The sequence below is a fragment of the Eucalyptus grandis genome, chromosome 10, assembly GCF_016545825.1.
Source record: "Eucalyptus grandis isolate ANBG69807.140 chromosome 10, ASM1654582v1, whole genome shotgun sequence".
In the NCBI taxonomy this organism is placed as follows: domain Eukaryota; kingdom Viridiplantae; phylum Streptophyta; class Magnoliopsida; order Myrtales; family Myrtaceae; genus Eucalyptus; species Eucalyptus grandis.
In genome coordinates this window covers 33,754,402-33,782,129 of record NC_052621.1, presented here as the reverse complement: position 1 = coordinate 33,782,129, position 27,728 = coordinate 33,754,402, and the positions used below count along the sequence as shown (strand labels likewise).

The window sequence follows — 27,728 nt, the reverse complement described above, 5'->3', positions numbered from 1 at the left end:
CTCTCCCTCTCTCGCGACTTTGTTGATCTACCATGAGAATTGACCAAAGCACTACCGATCTCTGTTAATTCAAAAGACAAGGGGAGAGTCAAGTAATCAAAGCCAATATTACAATGATAATCACACAGCCATCATTGCTCTAGCTAAGACATTGTCGAGAGCAACTGCAGTAAATAATATTGAAAGAGATGCGGTTTGATATAAACCTCGAAGAGAAGAAGACATATGGTCACTAGATGAAAGGAATCCATCAGAATGAAAATGTCTCGGTTCAACCAATTAAAGCAAAACTTAGCAATGATAACGTTGTTTGTCTCATAATAAATGATGGACCAAAGATTCGGTCGATTCCATAGCAATTTTATTTTCTTTCTCAGTAAGAAAACATCATGTGTTAGCACAAGAAGAATACATCAAAAGGGACTTAAAATAACAATGAACCTTCTTCTCCGGATGACCTCCTCAAAAATTATGAAACCTTTGTTTAAGCATATGTAGAAGCACGCGATTTTTAATAGTCTTAATCCATTAATGATTAGATTGGGTTCAATAAGAGATGGTGTTTATCTCACACCGCTTGTCTAGATGGTTTATAAGTTCTCGTGTTAGACTTTCTAGCACACAATCAAATCATTACACAAATCAACCAACTTTTGATGACCCTCTCATCTTCCTAGTTTTTTCTTCTGCTTTTTGAAAAGGAAAAACACTTTCTACAACAAGAATCTCTTTTTGAATGGAAAAATCATCCGAGAAATGTATACAACAACAACCAAGATTTTTTTATTATTATTCAAGAATGAAGTGGGTTTTGGCATCTTATCAACCTAGAAATGTGAAAGCAAAACTCACTTTTTATTGAAGCGAAGTCTTTTCTTTTTAATTTCTTTAATAGTAGTACAATGTGCATCATTGAAGCAAAAATAATTTTATTGTTCTCGATGTGGTACATCGTGTAAGTAGCCGAATGCTTTTCTTGCTCAAGCCATTGACAAAAGCACTTGGGACATTTTTCAGCCCACATAAAAGGTTAAAAATGTACGTGAATCACGTGGATCGAAAGAGATTGTGTCCCATGCCCTTGGATTTATTTAAGATAATTATGATTATGTTTGGTAGTCAGGATAAAAATTGAGATAGGATAAAATATTTCATATCTTTTATTTGGTTCATGCTCAAAATAAGATAAAGTTGGATATGAGAGAATAGAGCCTTGATACAAATATCCAATGGAGGAAATGGGATAAATGTGAATATGATTTATTATATTTATGCTATAAAAACTATTTTTCTTGAATAATAAATTTCTTAAAGTAAAAAAAATATATTATCGGTAAAAAAGCTGGAACAAAAGTGGATAATTAATTTGCTAATGCTCCGGATCATACTTTGAATAGTTGTGCATTGAAATCATGAGTAGTTTTCCCAGCAAGGAAGGACATTATCGATGGGTTATCATGTGTGCACGTCTAATCAACATTTATCGGGGATATTTTTTCACAGGTTAAAATTCTTACATACGAAAATTTGATCAATATTGGCTATAACTCAAGAATATGAGATATGTAAAATGCGTGGAAAGAAATATGTATAATTGTGTAACTAAACAAAATAGAATGTAGGCTCCTTTTAATTTTCGAAAAATGTGACATTTTTTAAAAATGCTTTTTGGGAAGACTTCAAGGAAATAACAATATTTTCCGATATTTGACTAAAACCGAAAGGTATTGGAAACTAATTTTTGTCGTTTGGTAAGGAACATAATGTCCTCCTTACACTTTTTCAATAATTTTAATTCTTTTCTTTTTTTCTTAAAAATAATTTTTTTTTTATTTTTATTTTTCATTTTCTTTTCATTCCTTCTCTTTCAATCCATCGTTGGCCATGGCAACAGTTGGCAACCAGCCACAAAGTTAGTTCAAGCCTTGTAGCCTCGGGCAGGGCTCCACCTCGCCAAAGGTTGATCGGTGAGCTTGAGCTCACTTGTGAGTGATCACCTACCGTGGTTGTGGTTCGAGAGCAGCTAAAAGAAAAAGAAAAAAAGATAAGATAATTAAAATTTTGTTTTTTTATAAGAGAAATGAAAAAAAAAACATAATAATTAATAGTAATGCATGGAGGAGAATGTGCTTTGTTTGAGTGAAAGAAAAGGGAGAAGTGAAAATCATTTTTTGCACTTTTGAATGTGTTTTTTCTATTTACAGAAAATGTTTTCATTCACTATTTGATTTCTTGTCGACCAAATGCTAAAGGCATGAATGATAACCATTTTGACCATAAATTGATTTCTAAAAGAAAATATATTTTTCTATTTATATTCTTGGATAAGTTCTAAGAAAAAGTACTCGTTTGACAAAAACACAAAATTTCTATTCTTGGAAAAATTCATTTGATAACAATACAAAATTCCGTCGGTCACCAATCTGCATTACCGGCGATCACTAGCGGCCAGCGGCTAGTGAACAACAACAGGCAATGGTGGTAGTGAATGGTGGCCGCCAACAATCGTCAATGACAAACGACAAGCAATGACCAAGGAGTGGCAGTGATGGACAATGGATGCAGATGGGCAGACGGCTAAAAGTGAGAATGAACGATGAAAATAATTTTTATTTTCCATTTTTGTTCTAGAACTAGAAAAGTAAAAAATTTTACTTCGATTTCTATAAGGAGTAAAAATCTATTCCATAAATAGAAAAATAAAACAGTTTTACCAAATATTTTTTTATTCAAGAAACAAGTTTAAAGCAGAAAAATGGTTTTGGAATAAAAATAAAATAGTTATCATGTGCACTCTAAACAATTTTTTTCTAGATTTTTTTTTTTAAAGTAAAACAAGCGAAGCTGTAAATTCTATCTTCACATTTTGTTAGAATCAAATATGATTTAAATTTCGTACTTTGTGCGAGGAAGAGATAGCGAATGAATCATTCTTATCGGGGATCATTTAGAAATAATAATATGAGCTTACAAACTCTCAAATGCACTCCAAAGTACTTCATTCCTTAATTTCAAAATAAATACTCATTTCACCTAATAAATTAGACTCAATTTTGGTTGACAACCTAATTTAACGGTATCTTGGGTAAATGAGTATATATCGATAGGCGATTAAATTTTGGGAAAATTACCAAAAAATCCCTATACACTACATTTGTGTCAATTCAGTTCCAAATATTTCAATTTGACTAATTTAATTTTAAACTTTTTTGACAATTTGCCAATTGAGTCATTCTAACCAATTTTGGTTAAAATTTTTGAAGTCAATTTTGGTCGTCCTACATGGTAAGATCAATGTTAACATGGACAATTTTTATAATATTTTTAAAAATTTGAATTTTTTTTTTTTTCTATATGCCTGGCAAGGGTCAATTGTGGCCAATGAGGCTACAGTGGCCTTGCCCAAGGCCATTGGGGTCTCACTAGTCATGGGTGAGGCCTTCATGACCCAGTGGCCAGCATGGGTCATCGGCAACCCTTGCTGACCACATAATAATAATAATAATAATAATAATAATAATAATAATAATAATAATAATAATAATAATAATAATAATAATAATAAGGCAACAAAAATAAGATAATTCATAATTTAAAAAAAAAAATACAAAATTGTTTACATTAGCACTAACCGTGTCATGTAGGATGACTAGTGTCAAAATCAGCAATTCCGAGTCAAATTTGGATGGAAGGACTCGATTGGTAAATTATCAAAAGTTTTATGACTAAATTGGTTAAATTAAATTGTTAAGGATTAAATTAGCACGGACACAATATGTTAAGGATGATTTTCCCGTTAAAATTTGATTCTAATCATGTGAGACTATTGCACATTGTAAGTTTGTGGAATTAATGTTAACTATTTAAAAACCTTCAATTGTTGCATGAAGAACATCTTTTTTTAATTATTGGAACAGGAATCACAGTATATGAAGCTAGTGTAACAAGAGGTAGCCCAAAGTCTAAATCTATCATTTATACTCAGCCAGACCAAACTTGACTGAAACAAAATATAAAGTTCATCGGGAAAACACCATGAACACAATTAATCAACAAAAATAAAAGAAAAGAGAAAACCACGGACATGGAATTACAAAATCAGCATTTTATTAGTCACACACAATTCATCTTAATTTGAAAATTACCGTGAAAAATAGAAAATCATGACAGAAAACCAGGTTCAAGAATGATATTATAGTCAGAGATCACAAATGTTGACTTATGAAATTACAATTAAATTGGAAAACACTTTATTCTTTTCTTCTTCTTCTTTTTTTTAATGAAATTATATCATCACGAGCAATTCAGTGATAAAGATCCGTGAAAGTCCACCAATTTGTCTACACTAGAACACATCTGCAAAGTGAAATTTAATGATATATAGAAATAGTAAATAAAAATTTCTTGATCCATCTATTTAAACAAAAAATCTTGGCATATTTATATAACGTTCTCGTCCGATCAAGGAAGCTCTATTTTATCAATTTCCTTACCGTGAAAGAAAAGAACAATTTTCGGGCTAGTCAAGCAATTCACAAATTTCGACCAAAAAAAAGCAATTCACAATTCACTTTCCAAGATATCAAACCAAATCAAGCTTCAAGGCAAAATGCTTTAAACCAAATGCATTTTGAATGATCGACGTGGATCCCTTTTCTCGATGCGCACATATTACAGCATAGGAAATATTTTTAATCATGCTTAGGATTGATTGATCCATAATAATTGTCTTGGGACCTCAATTGTGCTGGACTTGGAGAAATATGATCCTGTTCACATTCACAAAATGAACAGATTCTTGATGACCCTTGCTCTGATGTTTCATATCAGAAAATTTGGTTTCTTCCATGGCATATTGTCCGTCCCGCTTTATTCTATTGTACAAACAACAACCTTAAAAAATATTTACAAATGTGGCTTTAGGAAAAGAGAACGGTGTAGTAATACTTTTAGAATTAGGAATAATACCACGAAAAAAACTCTAAATAGGTACAGAAATAGATTTACTGAAAACTAATAATCTTAAACCGGTACACTTGTGATAAATTTATTCTCCATTAGTTTATATTAAATTTTACCATTAAATTACTAAATCGGATAATATATGACAGTTGACAGGTATATCAATTTGCAGTTTTACCTAATGTTTTTAGTTTTATGATTTTTTGTTATATTAATTCAAATTAATGGAGGATAAATTTATCAAAATTTTATCCGTTTGGGGTTTTTTATTTGAGACTTTTTGTAATATTAATATTAGAATTTCTATCCCTGCTTACTGTTCTCCTTTCCTCGTTTTCCTGTCCTCCATTGAAAAGAAGCAATCCACATCCATATAAAACCAAGTTAAATCTCTTAAGAGAAGGGCCAAAATGACTCCTCTTTTTTGGCCAAACGTGGATCGGGACGACGCATGTTCCGCCCATGGTCAACCACTTGAGCCGCCATCGCCAAATCTATGGGCAAGCTGCGGTCCATAGCCAGCCACCGCCCACCCCCAACACCCTTTTTTTTTGCGAACCACAAATTTAGATCAACTGTGCACCCTAAGGACATAATTTCTTTGAATTCCATGCCAATTGCTTTGGGTTCCACGTCACTTTTCTATTTAATTCTAGACATATGTCAGGCTTTAAGTGGATTTTAACTGACAAATGGAACATAGACAGTGTTGCCAAAAATAATGTTATTAACATATTAAATCACATGATTATGTTAGTTAATGCCTATAAAACACAACAAGATATTTCTGATCAAGCACTAGCAAACCTTCTAGTCGCGGGTTTTATTGATTAATTAAAAGGTTAATGGGATACCTATCTTACCCATGAACAAAAAACTCTCTATATATATATATGAAGCCACTGCAGCCCCAGGGATAGTGCAAAGTCTAAATCCATCATTTGTACTAAACCAGGCAAAATTTGACTGAATAGTTTAAATAAAAAAAGGAGCCCTCTTTCCTTAAAAAAAAAAAAAAAGAAAAAGGAGCCCTCTTTTCTTCTTAAAACCTCAGTGACGGGCAATAGCTCGGCTTATATTGTATGTGGCTGCTTGCAGTAGCTTCCACTCTATATATTGCCATTATTGGGGGATCTCTCTCTCCCTCTCTCCAACGAGAATGGAAAGATCAATTGCGCTATTCTTGTGTGCGTCGATTGCTTCTTTAGCTCCGGCAATCATGTTGCTGGTTCAAGCCCAGATAAATCCAGGTTCTCTCTCTCTCTCTCTCTCTCTCTGGCCCTGTCTCTCCGGGAAGTTGCATGCATTAAATGGGACTTCTATTTGGCTGCTGATAAGAGCACTCATGATACTTTTCATTTTTGTATCTGTGTTTAAGTAACAAGAGGCTCAGAAAAAAAAGAAGAAGAGAAAAGTAAAAAATCAGGACTCTATTGACGATTGCTGCTCATTGTTTTTCATTCATTCCCCTCTGAATTATTAGAAGGTTTCATAAGCATCGATTGCGGGGCGAGTGATCCATACACCGACGACACGACCAAAATATACTACGAGACGGACCAAGAATTCACGGAGTCAGGGAGGAGCATGAATGTATCCCTGGCTGCTGGGCCACGATTTTTGGAGACCCTGAGGAGCTTCCCCGATGGGATGAGGAACTGTTACTCGTTGAAGCCGGAACAAGGCGAGAACAAGCCTTACTTGATCAGGGCATCATTCTTGTATGGAAGCTATGATGGGAAGAACCAAACTCCGACATTTGACCTATACATCGACGTTAATAAATGGTCCACCATAAATTCTTACTATTACGAGAAGAGAGAGATAGTGTATGTGGCCCAAAGAGATGTTGTACAGGTTTGCGTCGTGAATATTGGCAAAGGAGTGCCCTTCATTTCGGCATTGGAGCTTAGGGCTCTTAACGATGTGATCTATCCGGTCGGGTCGGGATTCCAAAAGCTCTGGTGGAGGCAAAATTTGGGAAGCTCAGGTTCTAGCATCAGGTGAGTTGATTTGAAGGGTGGTGATATTGTTCTTTGTTCTTTTGCCGATCTGTCCCTTCAACTCGGCATCGGAGTTGATGGCTTTGTGGATTTTTCAATTTACTCTTAATTAAATGAAATGGATTTCTTTTGTTTAACTTTTGTAGCTTACGTTTAAAACTTAGGATCTCATGAAAATGATTTTCAATGATTTTTCAAACTTTCATGCGTTTACTTTGCTTAAAGGAAGTAATCAACATAAAAGACTTTACGATCAAGAAAAGTAAATAAATTGAGTGAATTGCCTTCTCCATCCTATAAAGAGGATATCGATTTCCCAAGCTCCTTTCCACACACTCGTTCACATATGGCTTCAATCTATGTACTCTCTAAGTTAGTTAATTATTTGCATTCTTTTTTATTTTTTTCAAAGTCATTTTTTAGGTTGCTTTAATTTTTTATATAAAACATAAAAATTGTGCTTCATATATTACTAATATCTTAGACAAACATTCCAATATCATCTTTGTATTTAATATAATCATAATGGAGGGGATGATTTTTTAAATAAATCGGAAAATTTTTTGAGTTTCACTATCAAATACTCTGTTAGATAACTTAAAACCAGCCATTTTTCCTCGAAATGATTTTCACAAAAAGTATTTTGTTTCATAAAAAAAATATCACGCGAGAAAAATGCACCCTTATTTGTTGAATGCGTGCAACTTCTTAAATTAAACTAATTATAAAAGACTGCGTGATTAATTAATAGTTGTTCCGTATTTTCAGGAGACAAAGGTAAGAGCGCATTACTAAATCTAGGCAATTTTCGTTAATGATGTGGCGGTGAAAATTAAAATTAGGTAAAGATTATAGGGTAGATCTAATTTGGGACAAAAAGGTCACTTTAAGTTTTGACTAATGATTCCCTTCGAATTTTATAGATAGATATATGTACTTAGATTTACCTGTTCATTAAGACTATTGCCAAATTACTGCCAACCTCTCCCTCCGCCTTCGCTTCAATGCGCCACCAAGTTGAGGAAGCCCGACGTCACTGGCGCTCACCGCCACCACCGTCACGGCCACCGCTGCCATTCTAAGCACTCGGACTACTCTCGACAAAATTCCATTCTCCACGGGGAAATCGCGTTGATTTTGTGTTGACTTATTATAAGTCACATGCACGTGCCATGCGTATGCACTGGCATTTGAATTTTTTTGAAATATCTCTCCATCGATTATCTCCATCACTTAGCATATGAACTGTATCTGAAGATGCCTTGCGCAGGTACCCAGCGGATGTCTATGATCGCATCTGGGATGCAACAATATACCCTTATACGACTCCACTGTCGACCACGTACACCCAGACTTTGTCCGAGAACAGCGATGAGTATAAGGTTCCGGCGGAAGTGCTTAGCACTGCTGTAGACGGCGGATATTTCTTAAATATGTGGTTAAATTCGTCGGATAGTTTATCCAAATGGATTGTGTACTTCCACTTCGCAGATTTCAAGAGACTGCCGGAAGGCCAACAAAGGGAGTTGACAATTTCGACAAACAATAATCAGTTCACGCGTAAGGTCAGTCTTAAATACTTGATGCCTCAGACTGTGGTTTCCGATCAGGTTTCCGGGTCTGGTGTCAACTTCTCAATCAAGCCGACAGGGAGTCAATCTGGAGTTGAGGCGATCCTCAATGCCTTAGAGACTTACATTGTTGCCGACAATCCAAATGTACCGACAACCCAAGATGATGGTAATCCTTTCATACTTCTACCATAAATTATGTGAGGACGGCATCAGCAACAGCTAATTCCACGTAAACGTTTGTGGCACATGATTGGTTGACTTTGATTTCACGGAAAACATTATGAATGATCAAGGATTTCTTTTTGAATAAGGTTGAAGTCTTTCATTGATAATTTTGTCCGCGATTCACAATTTCTTTTGTGGAGGCAAACTAGTATTACTATTTCACTTCTTCTACAATGTTACGATTTTGAAAAAAATAATAATTATGTTGCAATGTGAAACTACAGTCAAAGTGATGAATGATGCCAAGGTCACTCTTCGTGTGAATAAAGAGAGCTGGCAAGGTGATCCATGCGTCCCCAGAGAATTTGCATGGGACGGTCTGAATTGTAGTTATACTAACGATCCGAGGATTGTTTCACTGTGAGTTCCCTTCACTGTTCTTATTGTGCAAGACTGGCACTGGTGGTGAAACTTTATAAGGAAAAAATCACTTTACTTGAAAAATTGGAGGCTTATTCTCATTCTTCTCCGAACTTTGGAAGTCTGTTCCCTTATTTAACGTTCATATCTTTTTTCCATCACTTGCCATATTTTCCTAATTCTACGAATAACGCGTTTTGTGTAATTGGTTGCAAAAATATTTCTGTATTGTACTGACAAAATAACCTTTTCGAGCGCAGCAATGACAGCTTCCCCTGTTTTGATTTATTATGGCCAGGAAACTGAGCTCAAGCAATTTAACAGGCAGCATAGCTTCCTCACTATCAAATCTGGAAGCGTTGGAGGTCTTGTAAGTATCGCTACAGTGAGGCTCTTTTGGTAGTGACTGCGGATTTGATTTGAGTGCAATCTATAACCGATGTTCTTCATCTTCTTGGATTAATCTTGTGTATGTATAGCTGTCCTTGATAAAAGAAAAACATAACCATATTGATTTAGTAGCGCTTTCTCCCTTACATTAATCTCTTGATTAACACACCCCAATAATTCGTTTGACATCTAGATGATCAAATAAAATATCAGGCATCTAGTTATCATTCTCTAAATTTTGTGTGAGATCTATGAAGTGCTAACTATCTACAATTGCTTTATTTTAGAGATTTGTCCAACAATCAACTTACAGGAGGAATACCAGAGACTTTGGCAAAACTACCAAAGTTGAGAATTCTGTAAGTTAATGTGTCTTACCGGTATCTAAAATAGTTAAAAGTGCAGAAGTCTTAACTGATGACTATATTTTGCAGAAATCTTAGTGGAAACAACCTTACTGGTGCAGTTCCCGAGGATCTTCAGAAGAGGGTTGCAGCAGACAAGACATTTAATTTGAGGCTTGTTCTTCCTCTTTCTAGCTAATAGCTTTATTTAGAGTAGAAATAATAATATGTTTTATTGTGATTCAAGACAAATATAAAGCCCTTATGGTCAACTTGTTAGCTGTGCAACTAGAAAATTTTTTAGTGGACATTTAGTCTAGCCGCCTGTTTTCTGTTGCAGCTTGGACGGGAACCCGGATCTTTGCCTGGGAAGTTCTTGCCCACAGGCGAAGAATAAAAAATCCATTGTTGTCCCGGTTGCTGCATCGGTTTCAGCCTTCTTTGTAGTTCTCTTGTGTGCTTCGGCAAGTATTTGGTTGATCAAAAGGAAACAGACGGCAGGTAATTTTTACTTGGTCCACTTCATTCCACGCTATTTACCCGACAATTGACATCATTTATAGGATAATACAGTTGAGAAAGATAGAACTCGGCAACTTGCTCTCTGTATTGACCCCATAAGAGTGCTGACAATCTCATCCACATCCCAATATGGTTTAAGGAAATCTTCCTCGTCTTGAAAGTATTTTGTTTGTGTAATAAGCCACAAATGGATCAGAGAAATTTCATAAATTTTGCTCTTATTTATCAGTAGGAGATGTCAATAAACCTACCAACGTTGTCATGTTATATTTGTTGTCTCTTCTGATGGATTATATTTCTTATACAATCAGAAGTGACTCCAACACATTCAGCTGAACTGACCCACTTTGGTCGTTTTGAATTTCTCTTGTCATGGTGGCATATTCCGGGAAAAGGAACATTTTATTATGAATCCTTCCAAATCAAGTCACCACTATGGCTTTTCTGAACTTCATAATTTCGGGATGGTTTGCTTCATAAGTTTCCCATATTAAGTGTCTAAGAGCAAGTCATGAATGAAGAAAATAAGAATCAAGAACAGACAACATTAGCATGTTCTTCCAATTGAGTCATTGGCCTAAAGCATATGAAACTGATGTCCTAACAAACTCAACTAGACAACAAGCAAGTGTTAAAACTGTGTCAACTGGAGAGTTCATTTTCCTCTGTTTAGCGTAAAGGTCCCTTGGGAAAGAATTTGATTGTGCAATCCCGGACATATCTGAATTCTGAACTGCAACCGTTGCCTGGATCTTTCACTTTTCGTCCTACCCCTATCAGTCACTTTATTTTCTCCCCTTTGATCACACAATTGGAATTATCCTAGGATGATTTACCTTGAAAGTCTACTTGGCAATCTTTAAAAGTCATCATAGATTACTCATTGTGAGATTGTATGCAGAATCCAAAATAAGAAGATCAATATCCTTCAAGCATGGCGATATTTCGAGGATAACCAACAATTTTGATACACCTATTGGTGAAGGAGCATCTGGAATAGTATATCATGGTGAATTAGAAGGCACAGAAGTTGCTGTGAAGGTGCTCTCTAAATCATCCGAGGCTGAATCCTCAGGGCAGCCAGACAAGCCATTTCTAGCTGAGGTTAGCGAGAAAGATTTCATCAGATGCTTATTTGACGGTTCGATCTCGTGCTTCGAGAATGTCAATATGAAAATCACATTCATGATATTGCAGGCACAGCTCTTAACAAAGGTCCACCATGGAAACTTGGTTTCCCTTAAAGGATACTGTGATGACTCTAAAAATAAGGCATTAATATATGAATTCATGGCTAACGGAAATTTAAAACAACACTTATCAGGTACTTCATCATGTTTTGTATGTTTCTCTATTCTCTAGAATGAATCCCACAAACATTCGTTTCTTTCTCAAACATTAGGGAGGATGTGGGGTAAAAGGGCCAAGCCAGATGTCTTGACTTGGGATAGGAGACTACGAATTGCTGTAGACGTGGCACAAGGTACATAAATGAGATGTGCATAATTGTGAATTTTGGCCCCACTTCGCATTGGTATGGTTTAAGCAAATTTCGCAAAAATTGCAGGTTTAAATTATCTCCATAATGATTGCAACCCGTCCATCATCCACAGAGACATCAAGACTACAAATATCTTGTTGAATGAAAACATGCAAGCCAAAATATCCGACTTCGGTCTGTCGAGAGCTTTGGCAACTCCAAATAGTTCTTACAAGTCAAGCAATCCTTGGGGCACTCCTGCCTACTGCCCCCTGAGTAACGGCTTAGACTTGATCTTGTTGAGATGGTTCTCCATCTCTATATGAATAGAAAATCCGGTAGTCCATGTTCTTATTATATGTTTTGCAGGTATGGACCATCCACTTATGACTTAACCAATAAAAGTGATGTCTACAGTTTCGGGATCGTGCTCCTTGAGCTAATTTCAGGACATCCAGCAATCAATACAAGTGAAGATGGAAAAAGCGTGCCCATACGTGACTGGGCAATTCCAAAGTTCCCAAAAGAATATATACGCGGACTAATTGATCCAAAGGTGGGACAAAATTTTGACATCAACTCAGCTGAGATAGTAGCAAAGGTTGCAGAGTCTTGTATACAAACCGAACCAGGTGCAAGGTGGGACATAAATCGTGTTTTGATAGAATTGAAGAGGGCGAGTGAATTGGCATCCAAGCACAAGTATGCGGATGGAAATCAAGGGGAGCATATAGGAGCGACCTCCTTGGAAGTTGAATAAGATAGTGCACCCCTAGTAAGGGCAGTTCATTCGATCCATTAGTATTCGTCGACTTTGGTTGTGAAATTTTGGCAACTCCCAGTACTAAAATCAAGTCTTCATATATTTTGAATTTGTGTCTCTATATAAGTATGAATGCCTGAAGACTATTCTCGACCATGTCATTATAAGTGTTGAGTGAACATTATCTTTTGATTTCATCAACTTCATTGATGATTGTAAATTGTTCACATCGTTTCTAAATTATAGTTAGTAACTTGATCAGTAGGTTACCAGTTACATGAATTTACAATGGTGATTCAGAATTTTGCGACCAAGATTACTTGTTTATCACAAACGAAAATTTAAAAAAATTATTTTCTAATACAGAATTTTAGACATGTCCCCAAGAAAGGCAATCGTGGAATGAGAAATTTTATGTGATATGGGAATATCGTCTATACTAACTTAAGCCATGAAGTTAAATCATGAAATCAACCAAGTGCACTCGATAATGTGAATAGATAGGTAGAAGTTGACGTGTGAATTCATAATCACCGTAAGCATTTTCTCATTGACTGTAATTATAACAAGCAACCTGAGTTTTTACTGTTATTAGACCAATGAACAGCTTTAATACTAGATGAATGAAAGGAAAAACAAAGCATTTTATGCTTGCAACAAGCACAATAAACTTCCTCCTTTCCAATGGAACAAATAAACTGAACTATACGAAGAAAAACATACATTAAACATTGACCCCAGCCCACTCACCGTGGAGCGGGACCCCATGCCCTCATGTTGACAAGAAGTATGAATCACAACCCAATACAACTTTTTTCTAAGTTATCAATTAATTTTTGTTACCAACTCTCATTTGAGTTGTTTTACTAACACTTAGTTTTTTATTTATTTACCAACTTGTTTATAGGGTTCTCACTTTCTTTTGTCTTACTTACCAAATTTTTAGATATATCAACTTTTTAAAGATATTACCAATCTCAATTAAAGTGATTACCAACTTTCCTTTTTGTAAGTTAGTTACCAATGTAATTTTGTCATTTCTTAAATTACAAGTTTTTGTCTTTAACAAAAAAAAAAATCCTTATATCATTTACTAACTTTTATTTACTTTATTATTGATCGCTTAAATTTTCCAACTAATTTATGGTAACTCATTTTGAAAACCCAATATTAAGTTGTAATTTAACAGAGCAAAATTTAGTGAGTCGCGGTAATTAAGTTGGTTATAGAGTTAGTAAATGTAGGGCCTCTAACCAAGGCATATAAAAGCTGATAATCAATAAAAAAAAAAAAGTTGGTAAATTTAAACGGAAACTATTAACGTTGGACAATAACTCAAATGAAAGTTGATAACCCAAAATTAGTTGCTAATTTAGGTTGATGATTTTGCATAAAAGTTAATAAACTTGAAATGTTCGTGAGTTATGTAGATAAAAAGTTGGTAGGTTAGTATAGAAATTTGTAATTTAAATATTATATAAATAATCATTATTTCATCAAAGTATTGGTAAATTACCAACAAGTTACCTAGAAAAAAAAACCAATAATTTTTTAAGCAACATTTTTCGACACTCACCAATACCCGTTGAAATTTATTGTCACAAAAAATATTGGAAAAATATTTTAACATAAAAAGAAGGGCGAAAGCCATCAAAAACCCTAATAAATGCCCTATATTTTTCTATGACACTAAAAATCTAAAAGTTGCATTTATGTGACACATTAAAATTTTCTAAATTGATGACTTATTTTGATAGAAAAATTATCTAAGGAAATCTTGATGGAGGGTAAATGTATTATATAGATACAAGTTTGAGGTTTTTTTTTTTTATATATCACAATAACATTTTTAGGTAAATGTGTCATTGTTGACACCTAAATTTTAGGAACATGTTCAATCATTTATTGATTGCATAAAAAATTAGGGATTAGTTTTTGAACCAAAGCAAAAATTCTCATTAAATCATATAAACATTAGAAGCATTTTCATTACTAGTATTAAAATTTTAAGAAAAAATATCTAAAAAAATAATAGTTAAAAATATTATATAATAATAACTTTTATAGAGTGGGGGGAAAAGCGAGACCGGGCCTGCCTTCTCACCCGCCTGGGCCTGGCCCAACCCATTTTTGTTCTTTATTTTCAGCCCAAGCCGGCCTCTCCTTCCTCCTCTCCCTCACGCTCTCCCGCGTTCTGCAAAAAAGGAGAGAGAGGACCCAAGGACAGAAGCAGAGGAGACAGTTGCGAGCGTCGCACCGGAGTTGGTGGTCGGGGGCAGACCGGCAGCAACAGGTGGCGTCGCGGGAGGCCATGCGCGCTGAGTAACTTAAAAGGGAGAGAGGAGGCGAGCAATGGAGGAGATTCGGACGAGGGGGTTCGGAGAGAGAGATCCAGGAGAGCGAGAGAGAGCAGTGAGCGGGGCTGGGAGCGAGAGGGTTCCTCCGGCGACGGATACGCTTGAACCCCGGCCGACATCCCGCCGACCTTGCCCCGCTTCCCGCGTCGAGCCCACGGTAGATCCGGGTTCTCGTTCTTTCCTTGATTTTCCTCGGGTCGGGTCGATTTCCCGAGGATCCCGCCTCGGAGACGCGCGAGGCGAACCGACGTAGCGCGATCTACCGAGCTCGCCCACCGCCCGCCGCCACCGAGCCGGGTAGAGAGTACTACCGCACGCTCCTGTTTTAACTTCTTACGCCTCGTCTTGCCCTGTTTCGGGCTCGCCGGACCGGGGTGACCTTTGTCCGGTTCGCGAGAGTTCCGGCCCCCATCCGTATGTGTGATGTGTTTTCTTTCCTTTTTTGGGGTCATTGCTTGTTGATGGCATGAATCTCGGCGCGAGTTTGGGTTTAGTCCATTCGTTTTTTTTTTTTTTTTTTTCCTTCTTTTAGCCAATGTACCTCACCTGTTCGATGAAATGCTCGAACTGGATTCCGCTTAGAACTTCTCTGATTTTGGGTTGATTCTGGGTGTTCATTGGTCCTTAGACGCGGATTTGTAGTTTTTCTTTGATCCGTTGCTTGATGTGCTGTTTCTTTGTGCGTATTGTGTCTTTTCCGTCTAATGTAATGGCTGGCCAGAGCGACGAAGTAGATTTGCTTTTTCGATGGTGAGTCGAGGTGGAGGCCGACTAGGACCATGGACGTTAGTGGCTGACTTGCTATGGGTGTATGGGTGTTAATCATCTGGTGTTAGAAGTGAAAATTGATGGTAAATCGGTCTGGTGATTGAATTCCAGTGATGGGCGCATATTAATTCATTCACTGCGAAGCTTGGCGTTCAGTCATACTTGGGTGTAGGGGTGAGCATGGTCCGGGTTGGTCCGGGCCACCCCTAACCTTAGGACCAACCCGTACAGTGTTATTCCTCAATTTTGGGACCGGCGACCAACCCTATTGAGTCCTGGGACCAAGGACCGGATCGACCCACTGGGTTCGGTCCTGCCTGTGGTCAACCGAGAACCGATCGATAATTTTTTTTTTCTTATTTTTTTTACTCCATAAAAAAGCAAATCTACAAATTCAAATTATACATTCATCGACAATGCGGCATTGTGCAACTAAACTATAAATACCAATACATATTTGGCAAATTTAAGATGACACAATAATATAAATTTCGTACCTGCTAACCGCTCGTCGAGATATGGGACAAGATGGAAAGTTCTTGTAATAATCTATCTTTAATATTCATAACACCATATGCAAAAGTGTTTTCCTGCATTCGATCATGTAGAATTCACTCAACCAAAAAATGAGCTTCACACCATTTGACTAGCAAATCATCATAGCAATTGCAGTACTACTCTACTCTTCAAAAACTTCTACCATTTGACACAAATTGAAAAGCAAAGTGTAGCTGAAATTTATTAGTAAAATACAATTAAACCATAAAAATTTCAAAATACTTAATATAAACCATGAGTATATAACTTCACATTTTGTTAATTCACTTGAAATTCTAAACACTTGGAAACAAAACAAACGACACATAATTAATACTCAACAAAAGTTTTAAATTGAAATTACTATTAGTGTTATTGGTAGAACATCTCAATATAATATAATAGACATTTTACTAAGGTTTGAATATATAAAAGAATTATAAATAATATAATATAATATAATATATAGGGTTTTGCACAGACCACTAAAAACTTAGGATCGAGGACCAATCCGTACAGTGTTAGTCTCCCGAAATTTTAGGACCAAGGACCGACCCGTCCCTCGCGAACCGGGAGGGGCCAGGGGACCCAAGGGTTGAGCCGGTCCCGAGGGTCGATCCAGGTCGACCCTAGACCGCTGCTCACCCCTACTTGGGTGTGGCCACTCTTCTTACGTTATGTTGAATTAGAACAGAGAAGGGATGGTCAAGAGGAGTGAGTGTTGTGGGCTTAGCTAGGCATAGTGGACTTTAGGTTCATTTAGGCTTAATGAATTTTGGGCTGAAATAGTAGTGAAAGGAAAAAGGGCTTGACTAATGGGCTTTGTGTTGCTTTAGGGAGAGTGGGCTTTTGAAGTTTCAATTAAAATAGGCGTAAGTAGTAAGCCCATTTAAAGCATGTTCTCGTATAGCCCACATTCTGACCCGGTCCCTATTTTCGGATTATCAATTAAGAAATAATAAAAATATTTATTTAAAAAAGTATATTAAAAAATTAGCAAAATTCTGAAAATTTTTATTTTTCGAAAATTCATGAAAAAGCTTAAAAATTAGCTTTTGATTAGTTTTCTCTTAAAATGGACAAAAATCCTATAAAAAATTGTGCTTAAAATTGAACAAATTCTTAAGGCATTACAATAGGGTTTTAATATTCCTTTTTGAGGCCAATGCTCTTGATTCCACATTTTTAGTATGTTGATTAAGGTTGTCCTTTACCCTAATTAGGAATGGCATGTTCCTTATTTCATAGTGTTAGATTCTTGTTTTCTCTTGTTTAATGCTTTCTTAATTATTGATTATTATTTTATTGATTGTGCATCCGCATTATCGCTTTACATGTTATTGGATAGGTTTAAAATCAATCCAGACTGTCTAAGAAATGGACAAGATTAGGTACCGAAATTGCACTGGTTGATCAATTGGTATAACTAAGTCTCTGACCTTAAATTCTTTAATTTTGTAGGAAGTGAGATACAATCACATATCTCACTTGATTTATAGTCAATCCTAATATGTTAGTGATGACTCTTTACGTGGAAATCAGCATGGGATTAATTGAATCAAAATCGAATATCCTCACACGGGCTATAGGCTTGGGAGTGCATGTGTTTAAAACTAGGGTTAGGCAATACCTCTAAATCTATCTTCCTCCCTATCGAGGGGTAAGTCGCGATAGTTATTGTAGGTATAGTTTGAGATTTTTTTATATCAAAAACGAAGTTTAAGATAAATGTATCATAATAAACTTAATTTAAAAGTTTTTGAGACTTTTTTTCTTAATATGAGGCATGAGAAATTATGTATGCTTGATTTGCAGCATGGTAGTAGAAGTCAATCCTTTCTCGAGTTATCTCGAGATCAGTACATACCCCATAGTCATGCGTAAATTCATCATTTGAGGTTGGCATGAAACACTAACAATTTGAAAAGAAATCATTATCACAAATGGATAAGTCGTTGATGACTTGACCACCCTCATATTATATTTCTACTTTCGTCTTTTCACTATCCAAAGAACTTTAGCTACGAGGACGATGACCTAGGGTTTCTGTTCTTGAGAATCTTTCACTTTAAAAAGTCGGAAGTCATAAGCACCACCAAGCTAAGAGCAGCACTTTCTTCATTATTCCAAATAAAGTAGAAAAATGGAGAATTTCGAACGTATTTTTTAGCTTAGGAAATGAAATTTATTCTTATGAGTTCACATCATATTGGACTTAGTGCGAAGATTATTCAGAACAAACAGTGAAACATTAACTTAATTCTGTCTCGAGTGCCCCGCCGAAATCATCTCTTTACTTGGAAAACACGTCCAAACAACTTTAATAATTGATGGGACAACATAAATCCTGTCCGCATCAACAAAGGTGATTCACGTGGGGTTTGCATTCTGTGTTGTTACATCGACTTTAATAATGTGAGGGGACAACACAAGTCTTTTCATTATTAAAGCTTAAAAAATCTGGACAAATGATTGCTTTCTTCACGTGGGATCGTACATTCTGTCAGTAAATATAGATTTTATCTCCATTGCAAAGATTTTTCATGTCTAGGTAACATTCTCGTCTATTTCTCTTAATTGTGGAATATCAGATTTTGTTAATTTGAAAACAAAGTCCATACATTCATATTTCTTTAAGTTAACCCAAAAAAAAAAAAAATGGGCAACATTTTTTATTAATATCATTAGTAATTGACAAGTTCAGTCGACCTCATGAATGAAGGTTAGCACATACTCAGGGTATCTTCTTTTTAACTGGGGGCCCCACAACTTTGAATAAATGTAATTTATTGTACCTTAGTCCTGTGAACTGCTGTGCTGAGCTGTAATCCGTGCTACTTGTCAAACGCACAAAATTTGTAAGGGTCCATCTTCCAAATTTCATGCCCACGCCGAAGGCTCTGCTCGCTCAAAATGTTCGTACCTCTCTAAAACATGTGGAAGAAACTGTAGGAGTTGAGCCTATAATTGTCAGTCCTGAAAAGGAGTAGAGACTGCTTTCCTGCTTCCCCTACTTGACCATCAGCACACCTCTGAATACCTTCAAAGTTTGAGGGGCGTAACAAATCAGAATTTCTATTTCAAATTTCTTTTTATTTTTTTATTCTAAACAACAACAAAAAAAAAAAAAATATTATTCTAAATCTGTTTCTAGAATATAAATTCTTATTTCATTTTTCTATTTTTAGAATAGATTTATATTCTAAAAATAGGTTTGGAATATAAATCAAAAGTAAAAATTTTCTACTTCTATTTCGAATGTAAATTAGAAATAAAACTTTTCTCATAATTCGTCAATCGGTCCTTCATCCGTTACCGCCGGTCACCGTCCATCAGTCGCCACTCGCCCGCCGGCCCCTGCCGCCGGTCACCAGTCACTGGCCACCAGCCGCCACCGCCAGCCACCGATCGCCAGCCACCACTGCCACCGTCCAAAATGAAGAAATTTTGTTTCGTTATCAAACGAATTTATATTTTTTAAGTAGAAATTTTGTATCGTTATCAAAAGGTTATTTTTACTTAGAAACTCTTCTAGAAATAGAAATATAAAAATATATTTCTGTTCCAAAAATTATTTCTAAAACAAAATGGTTGTCATGCACGCCCTGAGAGTCTGAAATAAATTAACATCCCCAGTAGATTAATATTCTGAAAGTCAATCCTTATGTGATGTCATGTGATATGTGAATTCAGAATTCATAATCCACTTCTCTCCGGTTGAACTGATAGTCCCGCTCAAAACGTACGACTCCTCCCCTTTGGCCCAGGCAACATTCATGTCGCTCTCCAATCTCTCTACTTTCTTTAGCTATGGACAATCCACATGCAATGTGCCCCTCTTTCTGATAGTCGTAACATCTTAACGACTTTTTCATTGCTTTAAACTTCAATCTAGACTGGTGTTTTTAATAAGAACCCATCTTTTTAAGTTTTTGCCTTTGACACGCAAGCCATCGGTGCCACTTCTACGTTCGTTGCCCTACAATTTCTTCTATCATTCTTTTGGAAAATAGTGCAAAATTCACTTCCTCTCATTAGATAACCACAAAATTACTCATAAGAATTGGATAAAGAATAAAGCAATATCATAGTTTGCCATTAGTTAGATATCTTCTCATTCACATTGCTCAGAATATTGATGATTTTATTTAACTCATTTAGGTGATCCTAGATTGACATTCCTCTATCATCTTGGAGTGAAGAACCGTTGAATCAAGAAAAGTTTCTTCAAGAGAGATTTTCATATGTACAACACTTCAAGACTGCATCGACACTCGTCTATTTTATCTCTTCAACCAAAACATTATCCCCTAGATTTAGCACTGTTATATACTAAGTAACACGGACACGTGACACGGATATGCGACATTATACGCCGACATGTCATTTCTAAAAAATGAAAAATTCCAACACGTTAGGACACGTTATATATTAAATAAATATTTTTATTTTTAATTAATTTGATTCAAATTTACAAAATAAATAAATAATAAAAAAGAGCTTACAATGAATTTGTACTAATAATAGTTAATAAATGTATTTCTAACTTTAGCAAAAAATTATAGATGAAACCAATAACTAACAAAAAGTTGTAATTAACTTATTTAAAAAAATTATAATCTTCTATAATAATTAAAATTTATCATTATTTAAATTTTAGTATTTTCATTGTTGAACATTATTTTTAGCTAATTATTTATTTTTTTAACAAATATAACATCGCTGTCCAAAAATTATTTTCCTCTCTTTTTTTTTTCCCAAACCCTTATTCCCCAAAATTTATTTCCCTCCCTCGTTCCTCTCTACCCCGAAGGAGCACATCGGAACGGCAGCCAGCCCTCTTTCCTTTCATGTGCAATTTCGTTGTTTTGTGATGAATGGTGAGAGAGTGACCATGAAAGACAAGTTGAGAGAGAGGCTTCAATATTGTTTCTTGAATTCAAGATAGAATTTAAGGAGGCAAATGGACTCACTTTAGCGAGAGGAAGGAGAGATTCTCTCTCAAAGCGCATTAGGAACTTCCTGATCCTAGTGTCACGGGCCGATCGATCAACTCTCGATTCACCTGTGCGGCCTTAAGGTTTTACCCCTAAGCAGCCTTTCACACACTCGACTCACAACGAACTTCTAGAGAGATAAACACTTGATGAGAGAGAAGCTCTGGATTTTCATATATGTTGTGAATGCTTTACAATGAGGGAGGACACCCCCTTATATACAAGTATAAGACAAACCCTAACCGTAGATCTCCCTTAGATCTAACGGTGGAGATTGCACCTCCCCATCTACCAACCACTTGCATTCATAGCCAACTACTAGCTATATGCATTTATGGCCAACTACCAGCTACTTGCATTTATAACGTATGCGTACAAATACAGTATCGCCCGCCCCTAGGAGAATACTATACATCTCGGGAACATAAGTCGAGGGTCGTCACGTGTCACGCCCGTGCCATGGAAACCTCTTGGTCATGCTAACTTTCGGGCCGTGACATTCTCCCCCACCTAATCAGGCGACGCCCTCGTCGCGTCTTCAGCATGGAAATCTTCTATCTCTTTCTTGAACGCCAAAGACTCTCCTCGGGCTCCCAATCGCTTCGCTCTCCGGAAGGCCCTTCCATCGGATCATATATTCACGCTTGGGCGCGCAATATCTCTTTCGTATGACTCGGTCTGCCAAGATGGTCTCGACTTCCCGATCATACGAGGTCTTTGCCCCGAGCGGCGCTCGATGAGACTCTCCTCGATCCGGGTCTTCCTCATCAATTTGGAAGGGTTTGAGCATACTTACATGGAACACCGGATGTACCTTGAGTTTTGGAGGTAGTTCCAGCTTGTATGCAACCTTTCCCACCCGTTGTAGCACTCGAAATGGCCCCTCGTAGCGACGGATCAACCCCTTGTGCACGTCCTTGTATCGAAGAACCACGTGCAGCTTGGCCAGCACTTGGTCTCCAACTTGGAACTCTACATGCCGTCGCTTCTTGTCCGCCCATTTCTTCATGCGCTTGAAGGCTTTGTGTAGACACGCCCGGGCCAAGTCCGCCTCCTCTTGCATATTCTTGGCGAACTTGTACGCGGGCGGGCTAGTCCCCCGGTAACCCGAAGCAATGGTGCTCGGGGTGTTCGGTTGTTGCCCAGTTGCAACCTCGAATGGACTCTGGCCGGTCGACTCGCTCCGATGCAAGTTGTAGGAGAATTGGGCTACGTCGATCAACTTTGCCCAATCTACTTGCGTCGTGCTCACGTAGTGCCGGAGGTAGATCTCCAAGAGTGCATTGACCCGCTCCGTCTCGACCGTCGGTTTGGGGATGCAAGCTCGTTGACATGTTCAACTCCGACCCAGCAGCCTCGAACACTTCGGACCGAAACGTCCCGTGAAGCGGGATCCCGATCGCTCACGATCGTTTGTGGCACCCCCCAGTACTTCACCACATGCTTCATGAATAGCTTGGCCGCTTCTTCGGCCGGGCAATCCTTTGTCGCAGGCACAAAGGTTGCATACTTGGAGAACCGATCAACCACCACCATCAGAGTCCGACACCCTTCGGACTTGGGTAGGTTGACGATGAAGTCCATGGAAATGTTTTCCCATGGACGGGATGGAACGGGAAGTGGTTGTAACAAACCTGGCGACGATCGTTGCTCCAACTTGTCTTGTTGGCAAACCAGGCAAGTCTTCACATATGCCTCCACGTCGTCGCACATTTGTGGCTAATAGTACCGATCTTCGACGAGGGCCAACGTGCGGTGGATCCCTGGATGACCCGCCCACTTCGAGTCGTGGCTCTCGCGTAAGATCTCCTTTCTCAGCTTTCCATAGAAGGGCACGTACAACCGCCTTCCCTTGGTGTAGAGGAGCTCGTCCTCGCACCAAAACGTCGGGTTTTGCCCTCCTTGGCGTACCCGATGAGGGCTTGGGCTCTTGGATCATGCGCCAATCCCTCCTTGATGCGGCCGACCCATGGACAGCTCGGTCAACTCATCGTGTGGCTCATCGCCCGTCTTCCGACTCAGCGCGTCCGCCACGGAGTTGGCCTTCCCGGCTTGTACTCCCCGCGTAGTCGAATTCCGCCGTAAAATCCCGCCACCGAGCTTGCTTCGGACTCAACTTCTTTTGGGTGGAAGTAACTCGTGGCCACGTTGTCCGTCTTCACGACGAACTTTGATCCTGGATGTAATGTCTCCACGTCCGAAGGCGGTGCACCACCGCGGTCATCTCCTTCTCTTGGACGGTGTACCGACGCTCCGTGTCGTTCAGCTCGGGACTCGAACGCCACCGGATGTCCATCCCGCATAAGAACACCACCGATCGCATAATCTGATGCATCGGTCTCTACCTCGTAAGGTTTGGTGTGGTCGGGCAACGCCAACACCGGCTCCTTGGTCATGGCGGTCTTCAATCGGTCGAAGGCTCCTTGGCATCGATCCGTCCACTCCCACGCCCTTTCTTTCTTCAGTAGGTCCGTGAGTGGCACGGTGATGCTTGAGTAGCTCCGCACGAACCGTCGGTAGTAGTTGGTGAGGCCCAAGAACGACCTCAACGCAGGTACCTTCGTCGGCGGCTCCCATTCGACGATCGATTGTATCTTCGCCTTGTCCATCCGCACACGTCCACCCCCAACGATGTGCCCCAAGAACGGAACTTCTTCTTGGGCGAAGGCACACTTCTCGCGCTTGACGAACAGCTCGTTCTCGCGTAAAGTTTGGAAGACCTGCCTTATGTGCTCGACATGTTCCTCCAACGTCCGACTATATATGATGATGTCGTCTAGGTAAACCACAACAAACCTATCTAGGAAAGGATGGAGTACCTTGTTCATCATCGTGCAGAAAGTGGCCGGAGCGTTGGTCAAGCCGAACGGCATAACCAGGAATTCGTAGGATCCGTACCGCGTCACGCGCCGTCTTCGGCTCGTCCCCTCGGCGATCCGAACTTGGTAGTACCCCGATCGAAGATCCAGCTTGGTGAACCACTTAGCGCCCCCAAGTTGATCAAAGAGATCCGCAATGAGCGGGATCGGGTACTTGTTCTTCACAGTCAGCTTGTTCAGCGCTCGGTAGTCGATGCACATCCGGAGTGACCCATCGTGCTTCTTTTGGAATAGGACCGGCGCACCGAACGAGGCCTTGGACGGCCGTATGTAGCCCGCATCTAGCAGCTCCTTGAGTTGCCTCCTCAACTCCTCTAACTCTGGCGGCGCCATACGGTAAGGCGCCATGGCAGGCGGTCGAGCGTCAGGCACTAGCTCGATCCGGTGATCCACCTCTCTCTTGGGTGGCAACTTCGGGCGACTCCGAAGGCATAACATCCTTGAACGAGTCGAGGACTTGGGTCGCCCGTCGGGACTTCTTTCCCTTCGCCCTTGTCGTCCTAGATCTTCAAGGTTGCCAGGAAGGTCACCTCTCCCTTCCTTGCTCCTTTGGTGAGTCGTATGGCCGAGATCATCTTTCGATCACGCTCCGACTCACGATGTACCGGAATCATGCATTGGCTACTCTTTTCCAACACACATATACATTCCGCAAAGGGAACTACAACAGCTTGAATCCTATCTAGGAATTTAATTCCAATGACAATATCGTAGTCGTCAAGCGGAATTACCTCTAGAGTCTCCTTGCCTCTCCATGAGCCGAGTTGTAGTTCCACGTCCCGTGCAACCCCGATCGCAGGGACTTCCTTCGAATTTACGGTCTTGAGCCAGCTGGCTCCCTTCTCAACCCGTAGGTTAAGCTTCTTCGCAGCTTCTTCCGAGATGAAGATGTCGGATGCTCCCGTGTCCACGAGCGCACTCATTGTGGTCACTCCGATCTTCACATCCGCGAACATCAAGCCCTTAGGCTCCTTTGCCTTCTTGGCCTTGATTGTGCTAAGGAGTCGCAACGATCCCAACCGTGCTTCCTCCCTAGGCTCGTCTTCTTTGCAAAGAGCGGCCAACTTGGCTTTGTTCGGGCAATCCCGCGCCATGTGTGGGCCGTCGCAGAAGAAGCAGCTATAGGAACGTACCTTCCTTTGCCCACCTCCATTTTGTCCAAAGCATTGGCCCGGTGAGGATGAGGACCATTCGGCGGTCTAGCTCCAGTCGGGCGATTGTTGAATCGACCCTAATCTCCCCCACCATTGCCTTTGTCCCTTGGACGGGTGTCCGGTCGGGATGTGGAAGGCGACGCCTTGTACTCCACGAGCGACTCGGCTACGGTCATGGCCGTAGTGAGGTCTCCCACGTTGTACCGCTTCAACTCTTGTTTTGTCCATGGTTTGAGACCACCAATGAACTGGTGAAACGCTTCAACTTCGTTCATCGAGGGGATTTGGAGTAGCAACTCCGAGAACCGCTTGATGTAGTCGCGCACACCACCCTTTTGCTCGAGACGCTTCAGCTCGTCACGAGCTTCCTCCTCCGCATAAGCGGTAAAGTAGTTCCGTCGAAACTCTTCGACGAAGCCTACCCAGGTCGTGATAGGATTCCCGCACCTATCATCCGATCGACGACGCCACCACAATAAAGCACTATCCACCAAGTACATGGATGCAGTGTTTACCCGTGTTTGGTCGTCGTTGATTCCCATGGCCTGGAAGTATCGCTCCATGTACCACAGAAAGTTGTCCACGTCCTTGGCCACCCGCGAGCCCCGGAATTCCTTTGGCTTTGGCGTGTCCACCCGTGGACCTTGCACCGTGATGACACCGTTCACACGTGCAGCTTGTGCTTCCGTGAGCTTACCCGTAAGCTCAGCAATCTCCGCGCGCATGGCCGCCATTGCAGCCTCAAAGGGTTCGTACCGTTGGGCTAGTTCCTCCTGTAAGATCCCCAGCAACTCGTGGCGGAGTTCTCCCATGCCGGTCTTGAGCTCTTGCACTTCCGCAACCAGCTCCTCCCTTCCGGCGTCAACTCCGTCCACGGTCTGGGTCAGGTCGTCGACCGATCCTTGGACATCGGAGACGAACAACTCTAGCTTCGCCATCCGTTGTGCAAGATCCCCCATAGGTTCTTTCGAAGCACCACGGTTCTTCTTCCCCTTGACGCCGCTCTTCTCGGCGTTCCGCCCACGATCGCCGTTAGTCATCACCCAGGACTAGCGCCTCATCAGATCGTGGATCAGCCATTGCACTTGCGCTTGGATCGCAAATCAGCTCTGATACCACTTGTCACGGGCCGATCGATCAACTCTCGATTCACCCGTGCGGCCTTAAGGTTTTACCCCTAAGCAGCCTTTCACACACTCGACTCACAACGAACTTCTAGAGAGATAAACACTTGATGAGAGAGAAGCTCTGGATTTTCATATATGTTGTGAATGCTTTACAATGAGGGAGGACACCCCCTTATATACAAGTATAAGGCAAACCCTAACCGTAGATCTCCCTTAGATCTAACGGTGGAGATTGCACCTCCCCATCTACCAACCACTTGCATTCATAGCCAACTACCAGCTATATGCATTTATGGCCAACTACCAGCTACTCGCATTTATAACGTATGCGTACAAATACAGTATCGCCCGCCCCTAGGAGAATACTATACATCTCGGGAACATAAGTCGAGGGTCGTCACGTGTCACGCCCGTGCCATGGAAACCTCTTGGTCATGCTAACTTTCGGGCCGTGACACTAGCCTCTATGCCTGTTCTCGATAAAAAGAAGACGAAGAGGTTTTCACTCTCGTCTCTTGCAATGCACTGGGACAGAGGGTGCGTTGGGAACACGCCCCGCTTTTGCAATGTATTGAGCTTTTCAGGTTGCCGTGCTATCATTTCCCTAGATTTTCTCTCTCATCCCACGCCACTCCTTAGATTTTTTTTCCCTCGTCCCTCCCTCCCATGTCATCATTTCTCTCTTCCCCCTTCACCTCATCATCTCCCCCAATGCTAAATCCAAACACTACAGCTTTGATATCACACACATTTTTATGCACTAAGGATTAAAATAATTCCTGACAGTAAATTTCTCCAACTCAAATTTAATAAAACCCATAATGATAATTACATATAGACAAAATATCTAGAATAATTGATCAATAATAAATCCTTACGACTAATGTGAAAAGTGTGAACAAACAAATGATTCAAACAAGAAATAAATTGTAGAAATAAAACCTAACCACATTGGATTGAGATTGTTCCACAATAATTAGGAAAAAAATATTACAGTCGCTTGAATGCTCAAACTCTCAAGAGTTTTCAATCCAAGATATCCAATCCACAAGGAAAAATCATAAGAAAAGGAGTTTTCTTGCTAGAGCAAAAACGTGAAAGCTATATCAGGGGACGTTGAACTGAAAGAAATGCTTCTCATAGCTCTAGAACGGAAGGAGTTTTTGTCAAAAAAATTAGTTTAAAGTTAATTGAGCCGAAGGAGAAATGCCCGTGGAAAATTGTATGAAACTTAGGTTAATGTAAACTCATCCAACGGAATTTATCAGTATTGTTCCACCTATTAT

General features: G+C 39.5%; 1 protein-coding gene and 1 long non-coding RNA gene across 2 annotated transcripts; both read left to right on the top strand.

Annotated features, from left to right (window-relative positions):
* The first annotated feature begins 5,903 nt into the window (after positions 1-5,903).
* On the top strand, positions 5,904-10,057 carry LOC104424071 (probable LRR receptor-like serine/threonine-protein kinase At1g05700). Its single transcript, XM_039303014.1, has 9 exons — positions 5,904-6,212; positions 6,446-6,965; positions 8,236-8,530; positions 8,576-8,705; positions 8,753-8,768; positions 8,858-9,124; positions 9,423-9,494; positions 9,802-9,873; positions 9,949-10,057. The coding sequence occupies exons 1-9, from the start codon at positions 6,122-6,124 to the stop codon at positions 10,055-10,057; spliced, it is 1,572 nt and encodes a 523-aa protein (XP_039158948.1). The 5' UTR covers positions 5,904-6,121.
* Positions 10,058-10,166: 109 nt separating this feature from the next.
* Positions 10,167-12,884, top strand: LOC120289053. The gene is made up of 5 exons (XR_005546999.1): positions 10,167-10,359; positions 11,282-11,484; positions 11,578-11,863; positions 11,948-12,136; positions 12,230-12,884. It is a non-coding gene; the product is annotated as an uncharacterized LOC120289053 (long non-coding RNA).
* Positions 12,885-27,728: the final 14,844 nt, after the last annotated feature.

What these genes read in the sequence shown, in the direction of transcription:
- LOC104424071 (XM_039303014.1), top strand. Translation starts at nt 6,122, where the DNA reads ATGGAAAGATCAATTGCGCTATTCTTGTGTGCGTCGATTGCTTCTTTA. An exon ending in TCAAGCCCAGATAAATCCAG is followed by an intron (nt 6,213 to 6,445) that starts GTTCTCTCTCTC and finishes CTGAATTATTAG; the next exon opens with AAGGTTTCATAAGCATCGAT. An exon ending in CTGGAAGCGTTGGAGGTCTT is followed by an intron (nt 9,495 to 9,801) that starts GTAAGTATCGCT and finishes GCTTTATTTTAG; the next exon opens with AGATTTGTCCAACAATCAAC.